Below are 14,398 nucleotides of genomic sequence, written 5' to 3' on the forward strand. Positions count from 1 at the left end.
ATAAATTCATTATTCTCAAAAGAACCCTTTTTTGGTCCTTTCTTCAATCTTAGCATGCAATATAATGGTTGCGATTGATATATTTCATCAGATAAAGAATTGTAACTTGTTACTCCTATTACGATTGCCTGTTTAATGAAAATTATACTGAATTTTAGATTTCTGCAAAAGTGGTCTTTCTTTCAATTTATTGATCTTCTACATATTTCAGTTGGGTTTTTCCGTGTACTGTGGTAGAAATCCTCAAGTGATGCTCATTATATTACAATGAGCATGTCTGTGTAAAGCAGGAGGGGCTAGGTCAATGAAAAAGTTTGTGGAAGGCCTACATCCTTGAGAAGTCAGTGATGTGAATGGCTAGCTTGTTCTGAAGAGTAGCATCTCTGTCTCTCCTCTCTCTCTCTCTCTCTCTCTCTCTCTCTCTTCCCCCAAACAAAAATTTTGTATGGTAAATCAAGGGGATGGTTACAGGCCATATGGTAGTTTTTTTTTTTCTTTTTCAAAACGATAATTTTGCATTGATTATAACAAAATCATACACAGTTTGAGCAAAGGCTTAATAATCACTTTACAATTTGTGCATTTAGCACAACAGGATAGGGTTGACCATATGGTAGTTAACGGATGCAGAGTTTAAATAAAAGGCTGGGAAACTCTTGAACCCCTACTTTGTATGGTAAAACAAAGGAATGGGTTGAATGATTGCATGCGTGGTGGAGGATCAAAGAGAGGAACTCTTTGTACAAAGTCCATATGGTAGTGTTATTGAATGCAGATCTAAACAAAAATATAGGCCAGGGAAATGGGGGTATCTGCTAAATAGATCTACACAGGAGTTTTTGATGAAAACACCTAAATCAGGACTCTCTGCTCCCTCTGAATCATGACAGATCACTCGTTTTTCACAATAAGGTAACAAGATTGTCTTCCCATGTTTATGTGAATGTGTAACATGATGGTTGATGGGTATGTGTAGCAGTGACTTTTAAATGCATTATTAATGTACACACTCCCAGATGAGGTCCTAGAACTTTGGAAATTTTCGATCTGAAAGAGGATAACGTCAGAGCTCATTTTCGTTGCAAAAAGCGTATGATTATACTTCGTTTGTCAGCTAAAAGGAGGTCTGTCCAAACTTTTTCATTATGTGGTTTATATACTTCTTGATTTTCTGCTGGCCTTGCTGGGGTACATGGTCTTAACGAGAATGCGGCTTGGAGCTGTTGTTGATCAACAACAATAATAATGCACTGCCATTGTCATCCGTTTACCTTGACCATTTCTTGAGCGGAGTTATTGTAGAGAGATCTGGCAAGTCGGCTTGTCGGGTGATGCAGCTACGTGTAGAAGCATATCGGAAAGCCTAGAACAGAGTCATCAACAAAGTAGGAAAACTCTCTACCTTAATTACTTACGAGTTGTCTCTAATACAAATTAAAACAAACTTGCATGTCATTGGTAAGGTCAATTTCAATGACGGAATTTTATCATTAGAACCTCGAAAGCAACAACTGACTCTGTCAGGAGCAAAGTGTTTTTGCTCTGTACATTAGCAAATTGAGTCAGTGTATCACCAAGAGCATTATTATTATTCCAAAATTATCTTCCTCTCTTGATCCTTTGGAAAGATAAGATATGAGAGATACAATCGAGCACAAGATGGACAAAACCATCGAAATCAGTTTATGGAAACGTGAAAGTCCCTCGTTAAACTCAATCAACATAAGAGGGAAAATTTGTAAGGTAACAGGAACCTCAATGCTAGCTGGCGTGAGAAGCGAACTGTACGTCAATTTAAAGCAACATGGACTCTGGATTTTCAATGTATCCTTTGAATGCTTTTAGCCATTCTGCTCCAATTGCACCTAAACACCAAAAAGCCACACCAACAAGTATAGGACTTTAACCTCCAATGCGGACACTGACACAGGAGTACGAAGTATTATTCAAGGCCAGTATGTTTACCGTCAATAACCCTGTGATCACAGCTTAATGTCACAGACATGAAGGATGCAAACTTGAACTGTTCAGGGCCCGAATCAGGCACAACCCTCCTTTCAGCTGCCCAAGAACAAATTTTAATATGAGGAGAAAAATTAGAACCATGCAGGAAGAGAAACATTATCAGAATTCCTTCTTACCAGACCCTACTGCTAAAATTCCAGCCTGAGGAGGATTGATAATGGCACAAAATTGCTTGATGCCAAATGGGCCTCCTAAATTTGACACTGTGAATGTGCCTCCCTGCAAAGAATCCATTTTGGTGCAAATATCGTTAAACAATCACCTAGCGCAGCAATATTCCATTACAATCACTAAAACATTCCACCACCTCATAATCTTCCGGTTTAAGGCTGTTATCTTTTGCTTTCTGGGCCAAATACTTAACTTCATCAGCAATTTTCGACAAGCCTTTCTTATCAGCATCCTGCAAATATCCATGAGAATATGAAGAACAATAATATTTGGGCTTATCAACAGAGGCAACGCAATATCCAGGACGAATGACATACCCTGATTACAGGAACATACAGTCCATTATCTGTTTGTACCGCGACATTGATGTTCACATTGCGATATCTGCACATGCCAAAGAAAAATTAGACAATTAACATAAGGAAAATATCCATAACAAGTTTCCCACCACTTGCCAAGCATATTACCAATCTGCATTTACTAATCATACTTACTGGCGAATATAGTCATTGGTCCATGAACTGTTACATTGTGGAACTTTCCGAAGAGCCAAAGCAGCAGCCTACATCCAAAGTCAACAGTTATTTGGCTGAGGCTCTATCCTACCAAGTCAATTAGCATGTCATTTATTTTGAGACTTCAACTAGGCAAAAAAATCATCCACCATATTGTTTTTTCTTTTGGTCCTACAGTCATCCACCATATTGTTATCCCTTGCTAAATGTGTTTGTTTTACTAAAAGAAAGAATCTATCGAGCTTATATTAGAAAATGACCATAATGTCTTTTTAAAGGTAAAGGATTAAAACCTAGAATGTGACCATTTAAGGAAGCCTAGAATAGACCTGGACTCAGGCCATGGCAACCTTCCAGCAGTAGTCAGGTTAGAACAGCTGGTGAAACAAGACATGACAATGAGTGGATTATTGTTCACAGCCAGCTGATAGCAAGCTAAGACTGCAGGGTTATAACTGCCCACTAATGATGTTGCTAGGATATGTAAGAGAGAAGCCACATCGTAAATCAAGTATTGCATTATTCCCCAACTATGCTAATCCTAACACCTAATGTGGAAGACCAAGCTTGTTAAACATCCACGAATATGCAACCCAATCCCACCACCTATTCGCCTCCCAAACAACAGATGTTAAAAGAGAAAGAAGAGAAAGGGTCTCCTCCAACAGAATTTGGCAGTCTAGAACAAGGATCAGAATATAAGATTTGCTTTGGAGATTATGCTTATACCAAAAATGATTTTGAATGCCTGAAGTATCATATTTTCACTCATACCTTAATTACAAGATCGTTCACAGATATCCTTTTCCCGCCTGAAGCTTCTTGTAATGAGTTGAGCTGGGAGCGCAATCTGCACAAGAAGATCATAAAGAACAGAGTTCAGTAATCAAAGACCTGTTCAAATTTAGCATTAATACAAGGTGAAGACCATCACTTACTCCATAAGTTTGTCCACACATGTATCTACAGTTAGATAGTAATGTGGAATTGTTTGCTTTGAGAGCAATAACCGTGATGCCGTCACCTGTAAAGATTGTAAAACATATTAGCCACAACCAGAATTTGCAAAAAGATGAACGGACAGTACTTGGCATGCTGCTGGCACAACTAAACAGAGATTAAGGATCCAAAATAGAAGCTTCTCTAACTAAAGAGTACTTTTAGATGCATGATTAGCAGAGAAAATGCCTCAAACAACCTTTCTTATTTGGGAAAGAGGGATGTCAGCATAATCCAAAGATGTAGCTGTTGCAGTGGCAGCCTTGGGAGCAGGTGCTTCCTTCCCACGAGAAGCTACAAATCATAAAAGAGTAACAAAGTGAAGAGTCATTTCAGCTGTCCAATTTGTGCACAGTTTAAAGGTAGGGACCACCTACTGATGCACACCAGCATTAGCCCCCCCCCCCACACACACACACACTCTCTCTCTCTCTCTCGTGTGTGAATATCATGTACATGTATCTCTTACACATCTACCAAACACAAATACTAAACTCTCATAAGCATCAAGCATGAGTATAAGGACATCTCTTCCAGTCAGAAAGGAATACCCAAATAATCTTCAATGTCAGCCTTCACAATGACTCCATCAGGACCAGTTCCTTTTATGTCCGCAATGGGTACCTGCATCCAAAATAAGATGAAGTAAACTGGAAAAGCATCCAGGAATCAAAACCAGTAGATACAAAAGGTAGAACCCAGGAAAGAATATAGATTTCAAAAGTTCAAATATACACAGTGGCAAACCATACATTATGCTCCTCGGCAATTTTCCTAGCCAGAGGACTAGCAAAAATGCGACCTTCTGCTGCAGGAGCTGCACTTGGCTTAGAAACTTTTTGCTCTGTTGCAGTGACAGGTTCTCTTGCAGCCTCGTCTTTAGCGGGAGATGGAGTGGAGGGCTCTTTAACTGGAGCTGCAGAAACTGATTCGGCAGGCTTGTAGTCTTTAAATTTTGAAACATCTTCCTCTTCTTCAACAGTTATAGCAATCACCTGCAGAATATTTTTCAAGAAAGATATACAATCTCTTTGTGCAAAAAAGGGTTGTCATTATCACATTGCCTAGCTAAAGTCACGTGCAGCTGATAACAATCGCTAAATCACAGAAAATTTGCTACAGGATATCTTAAAGCATCTCTTTGAACGGAAAGAACAGCAAATTAACATTGCAAATATCAACTATTTGACACAAAGAGTCCAGTAGTCAAAGATGCGTGGCACATAACAGTGTGAATTGAATGACTCAGCATTGAATCTGTGTCATTTAAAAGCTTAATGAAGAAGGAAGGAACAGTAACTTCACAAACTGGTACCAGTTGATTAATAACATGACACAAGTAACTTCAAATAAAATATCAACTGTTTTACACGAGGTGTCCAGCAGTCACAGATTTGGTTGTGTATAATAATGCAAGTAGAAGGACGCATCATTCAATCTGTGGTGTTCAACAATTTAACAAATCAGGGAGAAACAGTGACTTCACAAAAGGGTGAAATTGGACAGATACCAGAAATTTATGGCCAAATGCAGTAGAAACCTATGGTTTTTAACCAGAGTCTGGATGGTTTTCTGAATTCACTAATTCACAATTCACCAACTGTTCAGTGAAAACAAAATACTGAACTTCTGCAAGGGTTCAATTTCTCAGAATTCAGAAAATAAAGTTTGAGATCTTTAATGATGTCAGGGAAGACATAAAGAATACATTTACAAGGCCTTTCAGGGACAATAAACAGAAAAAACATTATCCATTTTACTAATAGATACAACATCTGCCAATGTGAGATATTTCTAATGAACGGGTCAAACAGACCTAATTTACTTCATTTAAAATGCATTCTTTTCAAATAACAGTCAAAAAGCAGAAAGAAGAGAGAAAGGCAAGGGAAAAAATTAATATAGATCAGGCCAATACCTCACCAACTTTTATTCCACTTGCTCCATCCCCTTTTAAAATCTTAGCCAGATATCCTTCCTCCATGCATTCCATCTCTACTGTTGCTTTATCCTATGCATTAAAATCATTATAGAACTTGTACATACACAATAAAGCACATTGAAAGAAAGGAAAGTAAGACTAAATAAAAGGCAACATCATAAGAAAAAATGAATAAGCATCTTGAGGACCCTACTGTTTCAACTTCACAGAGGACTTCACCAGGAGAGATTCTGTCACCCTCTTTCTTCAACCACCTTGCAATATTTCCCTACATCATTGGAAAGAAAACCTAGTATGATTATCTCAGACTCCGAAAAGGGTGGTCTAGTTCTGAGCATTCAAAAGGCACATACCTCTGTCATTGTAGGTGAAAGGGATGGCATCCCAACCTCCTGATGTGGAGGAAGGCCTGAATTTAGGGGAAAAAAAAAGGAGGGAGATTCATCATCTTTGGTTTTCAAACTTCCTAGGTAAAGTTGACTATTCGACAGAAAATAATCACTGAACCCTAAACCCTAAACCCTTAAAGATGCTACCAAAAAGAACTAATCACTGAAGATCCTCGTGATTGTAAGATCATAGGCATGTTAAGGCCAAATCAAGCAGAGACTAAAACAGATAGAGAAGCATCACTCATTTTCTTCTATGCTTTTACTTTCTATGGTTCAGGAATGTGGGAGCAGGGTACATAACAAGCATACCTTATCTTGGTGGGAAAACTTTAAAAGTGAATAAGCGATTTAGACCTCGTCGATTGCTTTTAAGAATCAGACTCATGCAGCAACATAACTAATAAAACCACGCGCACAAAAGAGAGCTATATTTCAATCATTTCCATTCATATGGCATGCACAAACTGACCTGCTTCAGTTGAAAAACATCTTCCCATTGGCAACGGTGACCTGGCATTCAAAACTATTATACAAAAAAAAATAATAAAGAAAGGTTTACTAGACATAACAAAATCTAAACTAAGTTCACAACAAACCATGAACTTCTAGTGTTGAATAAGATGCCAGCCATAGGAACATCCAACTTCCTTCCAGTCCTTATAGAGTTTGCTTTTTGTGTTCCTCTAACTGATATCTGCAGGATAGAATTCAAGTAGTCCTTAACCCACAACAGTGTCACATGCATAAATTAAATAGGATAGTATTTTATAAATCCAAATAGAGCAAGCCTTGTGAAGAAAAAGGAGAAAAAGTCAGATTTGGCAAGTATAACTACGAAGCAAAGAGGGCTAATGCTGATTGATCAAGATAAATATGTAATTATAGTTAATTAAGTCAACAAGAAAAAAAATACTCAATCTAGAAAAGGGGCGCAAAGGGGGGCAAGTATGCCAATTACAATAGTACCATGGGAGGATCTATTGTTCTACATCTGTTACTAAATCCTGCTGTGCCTCGAAAGCGTTCTTTAGGAGATGCAAAACCAGCTTTCTGAAACTTCAAAATGTCTACAACACAATGGAAACAGCTTCAAGAATCAGAAAGTGGTATACTTTGAGTGATTATACTCGAAAAAATAAATAAATAAATGAAAATAAAATACGAGAAGATAAGTCCAAACACTTACCATCTCCTTTGTCAGCAGACAACCTAGCTTCATTACTAAACCAGCGGACTAAAGACAGATTGTCATGCCGTACTAAGTTGGAAGTGTTATGGATCTGAACAGTAGTTAAGAAACACAAATATGGAAGGTGAGCAGTATCACTGATCAAGTAACGGCAAGCAGTAGCTCAAAACATAGAAGTCATTTACGCTATGCATAATTTCTTGTCTAAACCACATATATAAGTTCATAAATCATAACTTCTTCATGACAGGAAAAATAAGAAAAGCAATTCATTAGCATTTTGTTCATCTTTAACTAGTGATTGTAAAATTAAACCATAATGTTACTTCACGAAGTTCATCTCTATGCAGGCCATTAAAATTTTTAGGACCTAATTTATCAGTTGTCAGCAATTCCGGCATACTTATCAACAGCACTTCCAAATTAGGGACTTGATAACCAAAATAGTGCTCACAATCTGACACTTGGAAAAGAAAAGGTGAAGACTAACTTGGAAGATCAATTGCAAAGCCAGACTAATGCACAAACATTTGAAAGTCAAAGTAAATGAATTCTGTAGCACGTCTAAAACTATTAGCGATGACAGCATAACTGTGTTGATATTCCAAATGCAAAAGATTAAGTAGAAACATGTCCTGTACTGGCAACCCAAAGGCTTTTGCTTTTGCCATAGACTCCTCCCCATCAGGCAATTCAGAGTACCCACTCAAAGAACAGGATCAGATAAACAGAAGATCTTAGGCAAAATGGAAATAACCTAACAATAGGAGCAAGTAAGAAATGGCATCAACCTCCTGGTATTACTTACGACTAAACTTAATCTAACATAAGAAACACAATTTTGCAAGAATGCTACTTCACCAAAAACTACGGCTATATACTCGAGCTAATCAAAGCAAAGATCATACTATCATCTGCTGAGAAGATCCAGCCAGAGCTAGAATATTTCAAATGCCCCCTTTTTCTCTTACGTTTTTTTTTTTAATCACGCAACTGGATGAACATAGCAGTCATCTTTTACATACATCACCTTTTGGACACAGTAATAAATGGTAAATATCAATGTCTCAAACAGTAAATCCACCAAACCTCATCATTGTCCTTTTATTTAATTGCATTTGTGTCAAACATCCTATTGTATGACAATAAATAACAAATTAAATGGGGCTTGACATAGATTAACAATACAATAGCTGGAGTGATATGAGAAATTATTCCGTGAAACCAGAAGTTGAGCATTGGTTAAACAGATGCACCATACCTTTCTGGAGTGACGGAGGACGTGAGACGCACAACTCATGATGTAATAGCACCCAGTTCCAATAGCCCTTTGCACTCTTGAAATAGCAACTTTGACAACCTCCCTGAAGTGGTGATATTCATGACTAATCAGTAATAATATGAGCAATAAATTGTTTCGTGAGTGAATTAAATATAATTAAGATCACCGACTATCTTCTCCCTAAAAAGGTTTCAGAACTCAACAAGTTGTTCTTATAAACTTAAACATTACACTTCATGCCAACCTAATTACCTGAGAAAGAAAATAACACAAATACAAAAAAGTATACGTATATACTAACATGAATGGGCTCAAACAAATCCAACGTAATATTTCGTAACAAAGTTCAACAAAGACTAACGAGCAAAACTATCATACCACATCAGAAGCAATTCATTACCTGCAATTGATATTTGTGTCCAGAAAAAGATCAATAATGCTTGAATTTACGTCACAAAATCAAAATGTAAATTAAAAAACATACATGGGAAATGAGCCTAACAGGGCAAATCAAATTCTGATAGAATTTCAGTCAGGAAAAATCAAAACTAAAAATCTAAAATAGGCGAAATGTTAATTAAAACCTTAAGTTTGTTGGGTTAATGCTCTGGCTGGTTTATAAACCAGGCAGCAGAAAATCTAAACATTAATAAAAAAAAAAAAAAAATCCCTAGCCCAAGGGTCCATGATTGACAGTGGAAATTCAGCGCAAAATTACTAGCATATTTATTAAAAACAACAACATTAATAATTTTTCTAAAACAAATAGGTAAATGGAACAGCTAACAAAGGATTCGAGGTTTGACGACGTGGATACCGACCGGCGGCGATTATTGGGCAGCTTTTGAGCTTGTCGTCCAACCTGACTCCTTTTCGGATCTCTGCTGCGTCTGGAAAAAAAGAGAAGCCGACTAATTTTCTGCTGCGTTTGGTGGACAAGTTTTTCTTTTTCTTTTCTTTTTTCACCTATTCAGAGTACAGAATTGTTTAGTGATTAAAAGTTTACTCTGATTTTGTACTTTTTACTTTACATCACTGAGGTTTCAGTAATATCATTTTGGCCCATCATATTTAGATATCTAGCAGATTTTCCCCAAATATAGTTTTTGAGTGAAAGCTTTTGTTTATCCGTGACGACAAAACATGGATTGTTTATTAAACTAGTCTCAACTTGTGAAGTTGTGGAATTCTGATATAGCCATTTTGGCCCCTCGTATTCTTCAGTTTTGTTTCCAGAAATAGTAGTAGCATGTTGGGAAAAGGGCTAGCAGAAAAAGCATGCAATCAAGTTTTATTGCAAATTTGACGTCGTATTGTTGTTTTCATCTTTAATTTCAAATCCAAGACGAGAAAATAAAAATTGTTTCCATCGGCACATTATATGAGGTTTTAAAAAAAAATGTATTTTTTATTATCACGTACAATTGTATGATAGCAAATTCTTTCAAGAAATAATACGGTGGACTTTTGATGGAATTGGCCAGTAATCATGTGCAATATTGCAAAGTAAAACTTAATAGAATCAACAAATCACTCCATTCGAATAGCACAAGAAGTCAATTTATTTGATGTAGCATAAGTGTCAATTGTTGAGCAACAAGCTCAAATCCTAAATTAAAAACACATGAAATTTTCTTAAACAGAAAGGAGTGGAAAAAATAGATGCGCATAAGCTCAATTGTAAAATATTTTAACATCATAACTACTTAGAGTTACAAATGAATCAAATTGCTCGTGAGCCGATTCGATCAAAGGTTGACTTGAATTTAGTCAATATTGAATTCAAACCAACAAAATTGGATTATTAAATTTAAGTTGAGCATAAAAAAGTTCAGCTCGTTAGCTCGTGAGCCGATTTCATTATATATATATTATTTTTATTTTAATAGTGAAATTATAATGTATACCCCTAATATTTTTATTATGTATTAAAAAATAAATATTTTATTCATTTTAACAAATAATATAATTATTTTTATTTTTTTAATTCGAATGGATTCGAGTTCGAACTAAACTAAAGTTGAATTTGAGGTCGAAATCAAGTTCAGATTTTACATTAAAAATTCGTTGAATCGACACTTAGATAAATTATACAAAAATTCAACTCAACTTGTTTGCAACTCTAGTAACGCTATCTCTCTTTGCCAAATAGTAGGTGTACTTGTCAAATAAAGGAAAAGTTATCCATAACGGCCCGATTTTAGTACTTGCCAAATAAAAACAAACTGCGGCACCGCTGAATCCTCAATTGGCAAAAAAGACAAATCAGAAGGACTAAAAGTAAATGACCCCAATATCCGGTCTGAAACTTCACCGTGCGGGAGCCAAAGCACACCGGAGAGTTTCCTCTGGAAAAAAGCTTCCAACGCTCTTCAAAATATCCCAATTATCCAAACCTACAAAACCAGATGAAAATCCATAAATCTAATATCATACATTGGTTTTAGTCATCCGGAAGCAATGATATATAATTTATAGGCTCAAAAATTATGTAATTTTCTGCTGTAAATTATGAATTTATGTAGATACAAGGTCAGACAGATAGAAATATAGTTTTTTTTTTTTTTGTTTGGTTGTAATGGGGAACCAGAAGCAGAAGTGGACGCCGGAGGAGGAGGAAGCTCTAAAAGCAGGAGTGAAGAAGCACGGCACCGGAAAATGGAAGAATATACTCAAGGACCCGAGTTTGCCCCTTTTCTCACCAATCGTTCCAACATTGACCTCAAGGTTCAGCTTTTTGTCTTGCCATTGCTTCTACCTTTTTTTTTTTTTCAATTTAAAATACCACCCAATTTGATTTTTATAAGTCTTATTAATGGTTATGCGCCTATTCCTCACCAATTTGAATTTTTTTTTTGGTTGTGTGAAAATTATTTAAGTTATGCACCTGTTTTCAACCCAAGTTCTTTCCCATGGCCATGGCTATCGGTCCTTTAAGAGCTTTACTGTGGTTAGCCTGAATGGCGTGAGAACTGTGGCATTATTTCTTTTGTGTGACAAATTAAAAACACTTCTGGTGGAATTTCCTCAACTGGAAGTAGCTATGATCTCTTATATTGAAAACTTACCACTAACAAATTGTTATATTTGATTAATTTTTCTTGTTCGTATGTTTAGGATAAATGGCGGAATGTGAGCATCAGTACTGGACAAATCTCTAAAGTTAAATCCATGGCTCCTAGAATAAAACAATCGACAGCTATAGCACTGCCCATTACCCCAATTTCTGCTGTTCCTATTTTAGTTGTTGAGGATGATGCAGTAGATGATCCATCCAAAAGCCCACAGGAAGGAAGGAATGCTCCGCGGTTAGTGTTTTTCAGTTTTCTCTTCTGATACTTGTGCATGTAAACTCTTTGGTTTTCAAGCTTTTGATGAGTTACCTTGCACAATTCAACATTAACAAGTATAGGGTTTGTGCAAACCAGCAACTTTACACTCTAAAATATGGGGAAAAAAGAAAAGACATTGGAATAACTGTCCATGTATGCACTGACACTGGCAATCTTGACCAGTTATCACAGATCCACGAAAGTCTTTATAGTACAATCTGAGCTTAAAATTGGTTGTTTTAGTCAGATATTATTTGCATTATAAGCATATTTAGAGGCTGTAAATAAGGTCTTATGCATTTGATAGCTAGCATGCTAGTATTTTAGTTCATGAAAAGAATATTTTTAATTATATCATAGTAAATTCTTTATTTCTGCAAGAAGCATGTGATATACTGGATTAGTTTGACAAAACATTCTGTCAATATTTTTCTCTACTGAATGACTACATGCGCTCACCAGGTATGACTCTATGATCTTTGAAGCAATTACAGACATTAAAGATCCAAATGGATCTGATATTGGTGCCATTGTTCGCTTTATTGAGGTCAGATGGAGTTGCTTATTTTAGCTTCTTTGAGAACATCTTCTGGTTTTTAATAGTAATTATTCCGTCTACAGCAACGGCATGAGGTTCCCCAAAATTTCAGAAGGTTGTTGAGTTCAAACTTGAGAAGACTTGTTTTGAAAGGCAAGCTTGAAAAGGTTACGTCAACACTGATAAAATTTTCTGAAAAGGTGAATAACGACTGATTCTTGTCACCTAGCATATGTCTGAAGTAATTGTTCCTTGCAAATTCAAATTAAACGCAGGTCCAGAATTGTTTTAAGATGAAAGATGCAGCATCGGGAGCGAAACCTCCTATGCCCAAAAAGAAAGATGTTTGTTCCAGACCATCACAGAATTTTGGCTCAGTGACCTCAATTGAAAAATTGAAAGATGCTGCTATTAATGCCGCATACAGGATTGCTGAAGCAGAAAACAAATCATTTGTAGCAGCTGAAGCAGTTAGGGAGTATGAGAGGGCTGTTAATATAGCCGAAGACACAGATTCAGCACTATTACTAGTTAAAGACATCTATGATCGATGTAAGTTTCTATATTCTTTTGTCACTGTTCTGCCGCCACCACTGGATACTATGATGACTGTTGATTCCTCTATTATAGAAGTAATTGTGCACAGCAAATTTATGTTCTGCAAAGATGGTGGTTGAATTTGGAGGTTCAGGTCATAGTATTATACAAGTTCCTCCTTTTGTGCGTTTGTGCAGGTTCGCAAGGTCAAATGGTCCTCTTGAGTTGCAGATAGGCAGTCCTTCAAGTTGCTAATAGTATATATAAATGTTAACGAGGAAGTTTTCTTCAGTTTCCTTGTATCTTAGAGCTGACTAACCTGCACAGCAACAGGTACAAGTAACTTAGTAGATCAGCTAAGAAGGATGTTTTAGGGTGCATGAACTGTCCAACGATTTTGAACGTTGTGATCATTACCTAATTCTTGCTCTGTATCTTTCTTTGATCAACGCTCTGCTCTAGCTATGAAATGTTGGCTGTTTAGCACAACATGGTAAGCAACTACTTCAACTGGTCCAGGATTTTCTAGTTCCTGGTCGCCAACCTTGGCTAACAAACGTTAACTTCAGGCCTCGCTGCTCATGATACAGAAAAAGTAGAAACTACTGTGTGAGGATGGGTCCCTGTTAGGGTAACGTTTTCAATCTTCAAAAGTTGGAGTTATTTAAAGTACTAGTTTATTTCCGTTTGGATTAGCTGTTTTTGAGGGTGTTTTAAAAAATTTTACTGTAACAAAGTTTTTAGAATATATTTTGGGATATTTTGTAAACATTAAAAAAAATTTAGACTATTTTTTAGAGTACCTTTTAGAGTATTTTTTAAAAATTTTTATAATATTTAAAAAATTAGTTTTTGATAAACAGCCTTTTGATTAATACTTGCTACATTGAGCTACACCAACTAACATCAACACAATACTAGTACATACAAATTTTGACTTTTGAATATAAATGATCTAGACAACAAAATTTGTGTTATTAGCATGGTCTTAAAACGTTTAGAATTTGGATTGAAAATTATGCATAATTACGATTGAGTGGCGAAAAATTAACTGCAGGATAGGAATATATATATATATATATATATATATCAATAATATATCATAATTTCTTGCTGTACACAAGGGATGTGCAAATTGATGCGCTTGGCTCGACTCTGATTATTTTTATTTTTGTATTCATGAATTTATTGATCAAAGCAAATTCTAGTTTAAGGAATTAAATGAACGTGCTCAATGAACTTGGAAAAGCCATTCGCAAACAGAGCGTTTCTTTACCCAAAAACAATAGAGCGACTTTGAAAATCACGGAAATTTGGCAAGTTCAGAAAAGATAAAAAAAAAAAAAAAAAAAAAAAGTCGGCGGATGATCCAGTGGGTCCCAGGAGTGGGGAAACGGAAGACGAGTATGAGAGGAAGGGAAGAAGGGCAAAGTGGGAAAATCACGGAAATTAGATTCCACAGGGACAGGGTTTTGG

General features: G+C 36.2%; 1 protein-coding gene and 1 pseudogene across 2 annotated transcripts; one reads left to right on the forward strand and one right to left on the reverse strand.

Moving 5' to 3' along the window:
* Window positions 1-1,452: 1,452 nt before the first annotated feature.
* LOC140003667 (dihydrolipoyllysine-residue acetyltransferase component 3 of pyruvate dehydrogenase complex, mitochondrial-like) lies at window positions 1,453-9,476 on the reverse strand. 2 transcript variants are annotated; one of them, XM_072046976.1, is made up of 20 exons: window positions 9,337-9,476; window positions 8,495-8,597; window positions 7,231-7,324; window positions 7,011-7,111; window positions 6,641-6,738; window positions 6,514-6,554; window positions 6,006-6,061; window positions 5,846-5,920; window positions 5,629-5,721; window positions 4,463-4,705; window positions 4,262-4,334; window positions 3,910-4,004; window positions 3,650-3,735; window positions 3,486-3,561; window positions 2,691-2,758; window positions 2,514-2,580; window positions 2,333-2,428; window positions 2,142-2,244; window positions 1,966-2,061; window positions 1,453-1,865 (listed from the first exon to the last, which is right to left on the reverse strand). In XM_072046976.1, the coding sequence occupies exons 2-20, from the start codon at window positions 8,531-8,533 to the stop codon at window positions 1,795-1,797; spliced, it is 1,671 nt and encodes a 556-aa protein (XP_071903077.1). In that variant the 5' UTR covers window positions 8,534-8,597; window positions 9,337-9,476; the 3' UTR covers window positions 1,453-1,794. The 2 variants fall into 2 exon arrangements, with proteins under 2 accessions (XP_071903077.1, XP_071903078.1); XM_072046977.1 differs by having other exon boundaries at window positions 9,303-9,472.
* A 1,299-nt stretch (window positions 9,477-10,775) lies between these two features.
* Window positions 10,776-13,411, forward strand: LOC113741707 (telomere repeat-binding factor 4-like; annotated as a pseudogene).
* Window positions 13,412-14,398: the final 987 nt, after the last annotated feature.

The sequence above is a fragment of the Coffea arabica genome, chromosome 4e, assembly GCF_036785885.1.
Source record: "Coffea arabica cultivar ET-39 chromosome 4e, Coffea Arabica ET-39 HiFi, whole genome shotgun sequence".
Lineage (NCBI taxonomy): Eukaryota > Viridiplantae > Streptophyta > Magnoliopsida > Gentianales > Rubiaceae > Coffea > Coffea arabica.

Bases quoted from the DNA above. Each gene is read 5' to 3' on its own strand.
- LOC140003667 (XM_072046976.1), bottom strand. From the start codon at position 8,533: ATGAGTTGTGCGTCTCACGTCCTCCGTCACTCCAGAAAG. The intron at 2,581-2,690 runs GTAAGTATGATT...TGGCATGTGCAG, and splicing joins ACCAATGACTATATTCGCCA to ATATCGCAATGTGAACATCA. The intron at 2,062-2,141 runs GTAAGAAGGAAT...GTTCTTGGGCAG, and splicing joins AATTTTAGCAGTAGGGTCTG to CTGAAAGGAGGGTTGTGCCT.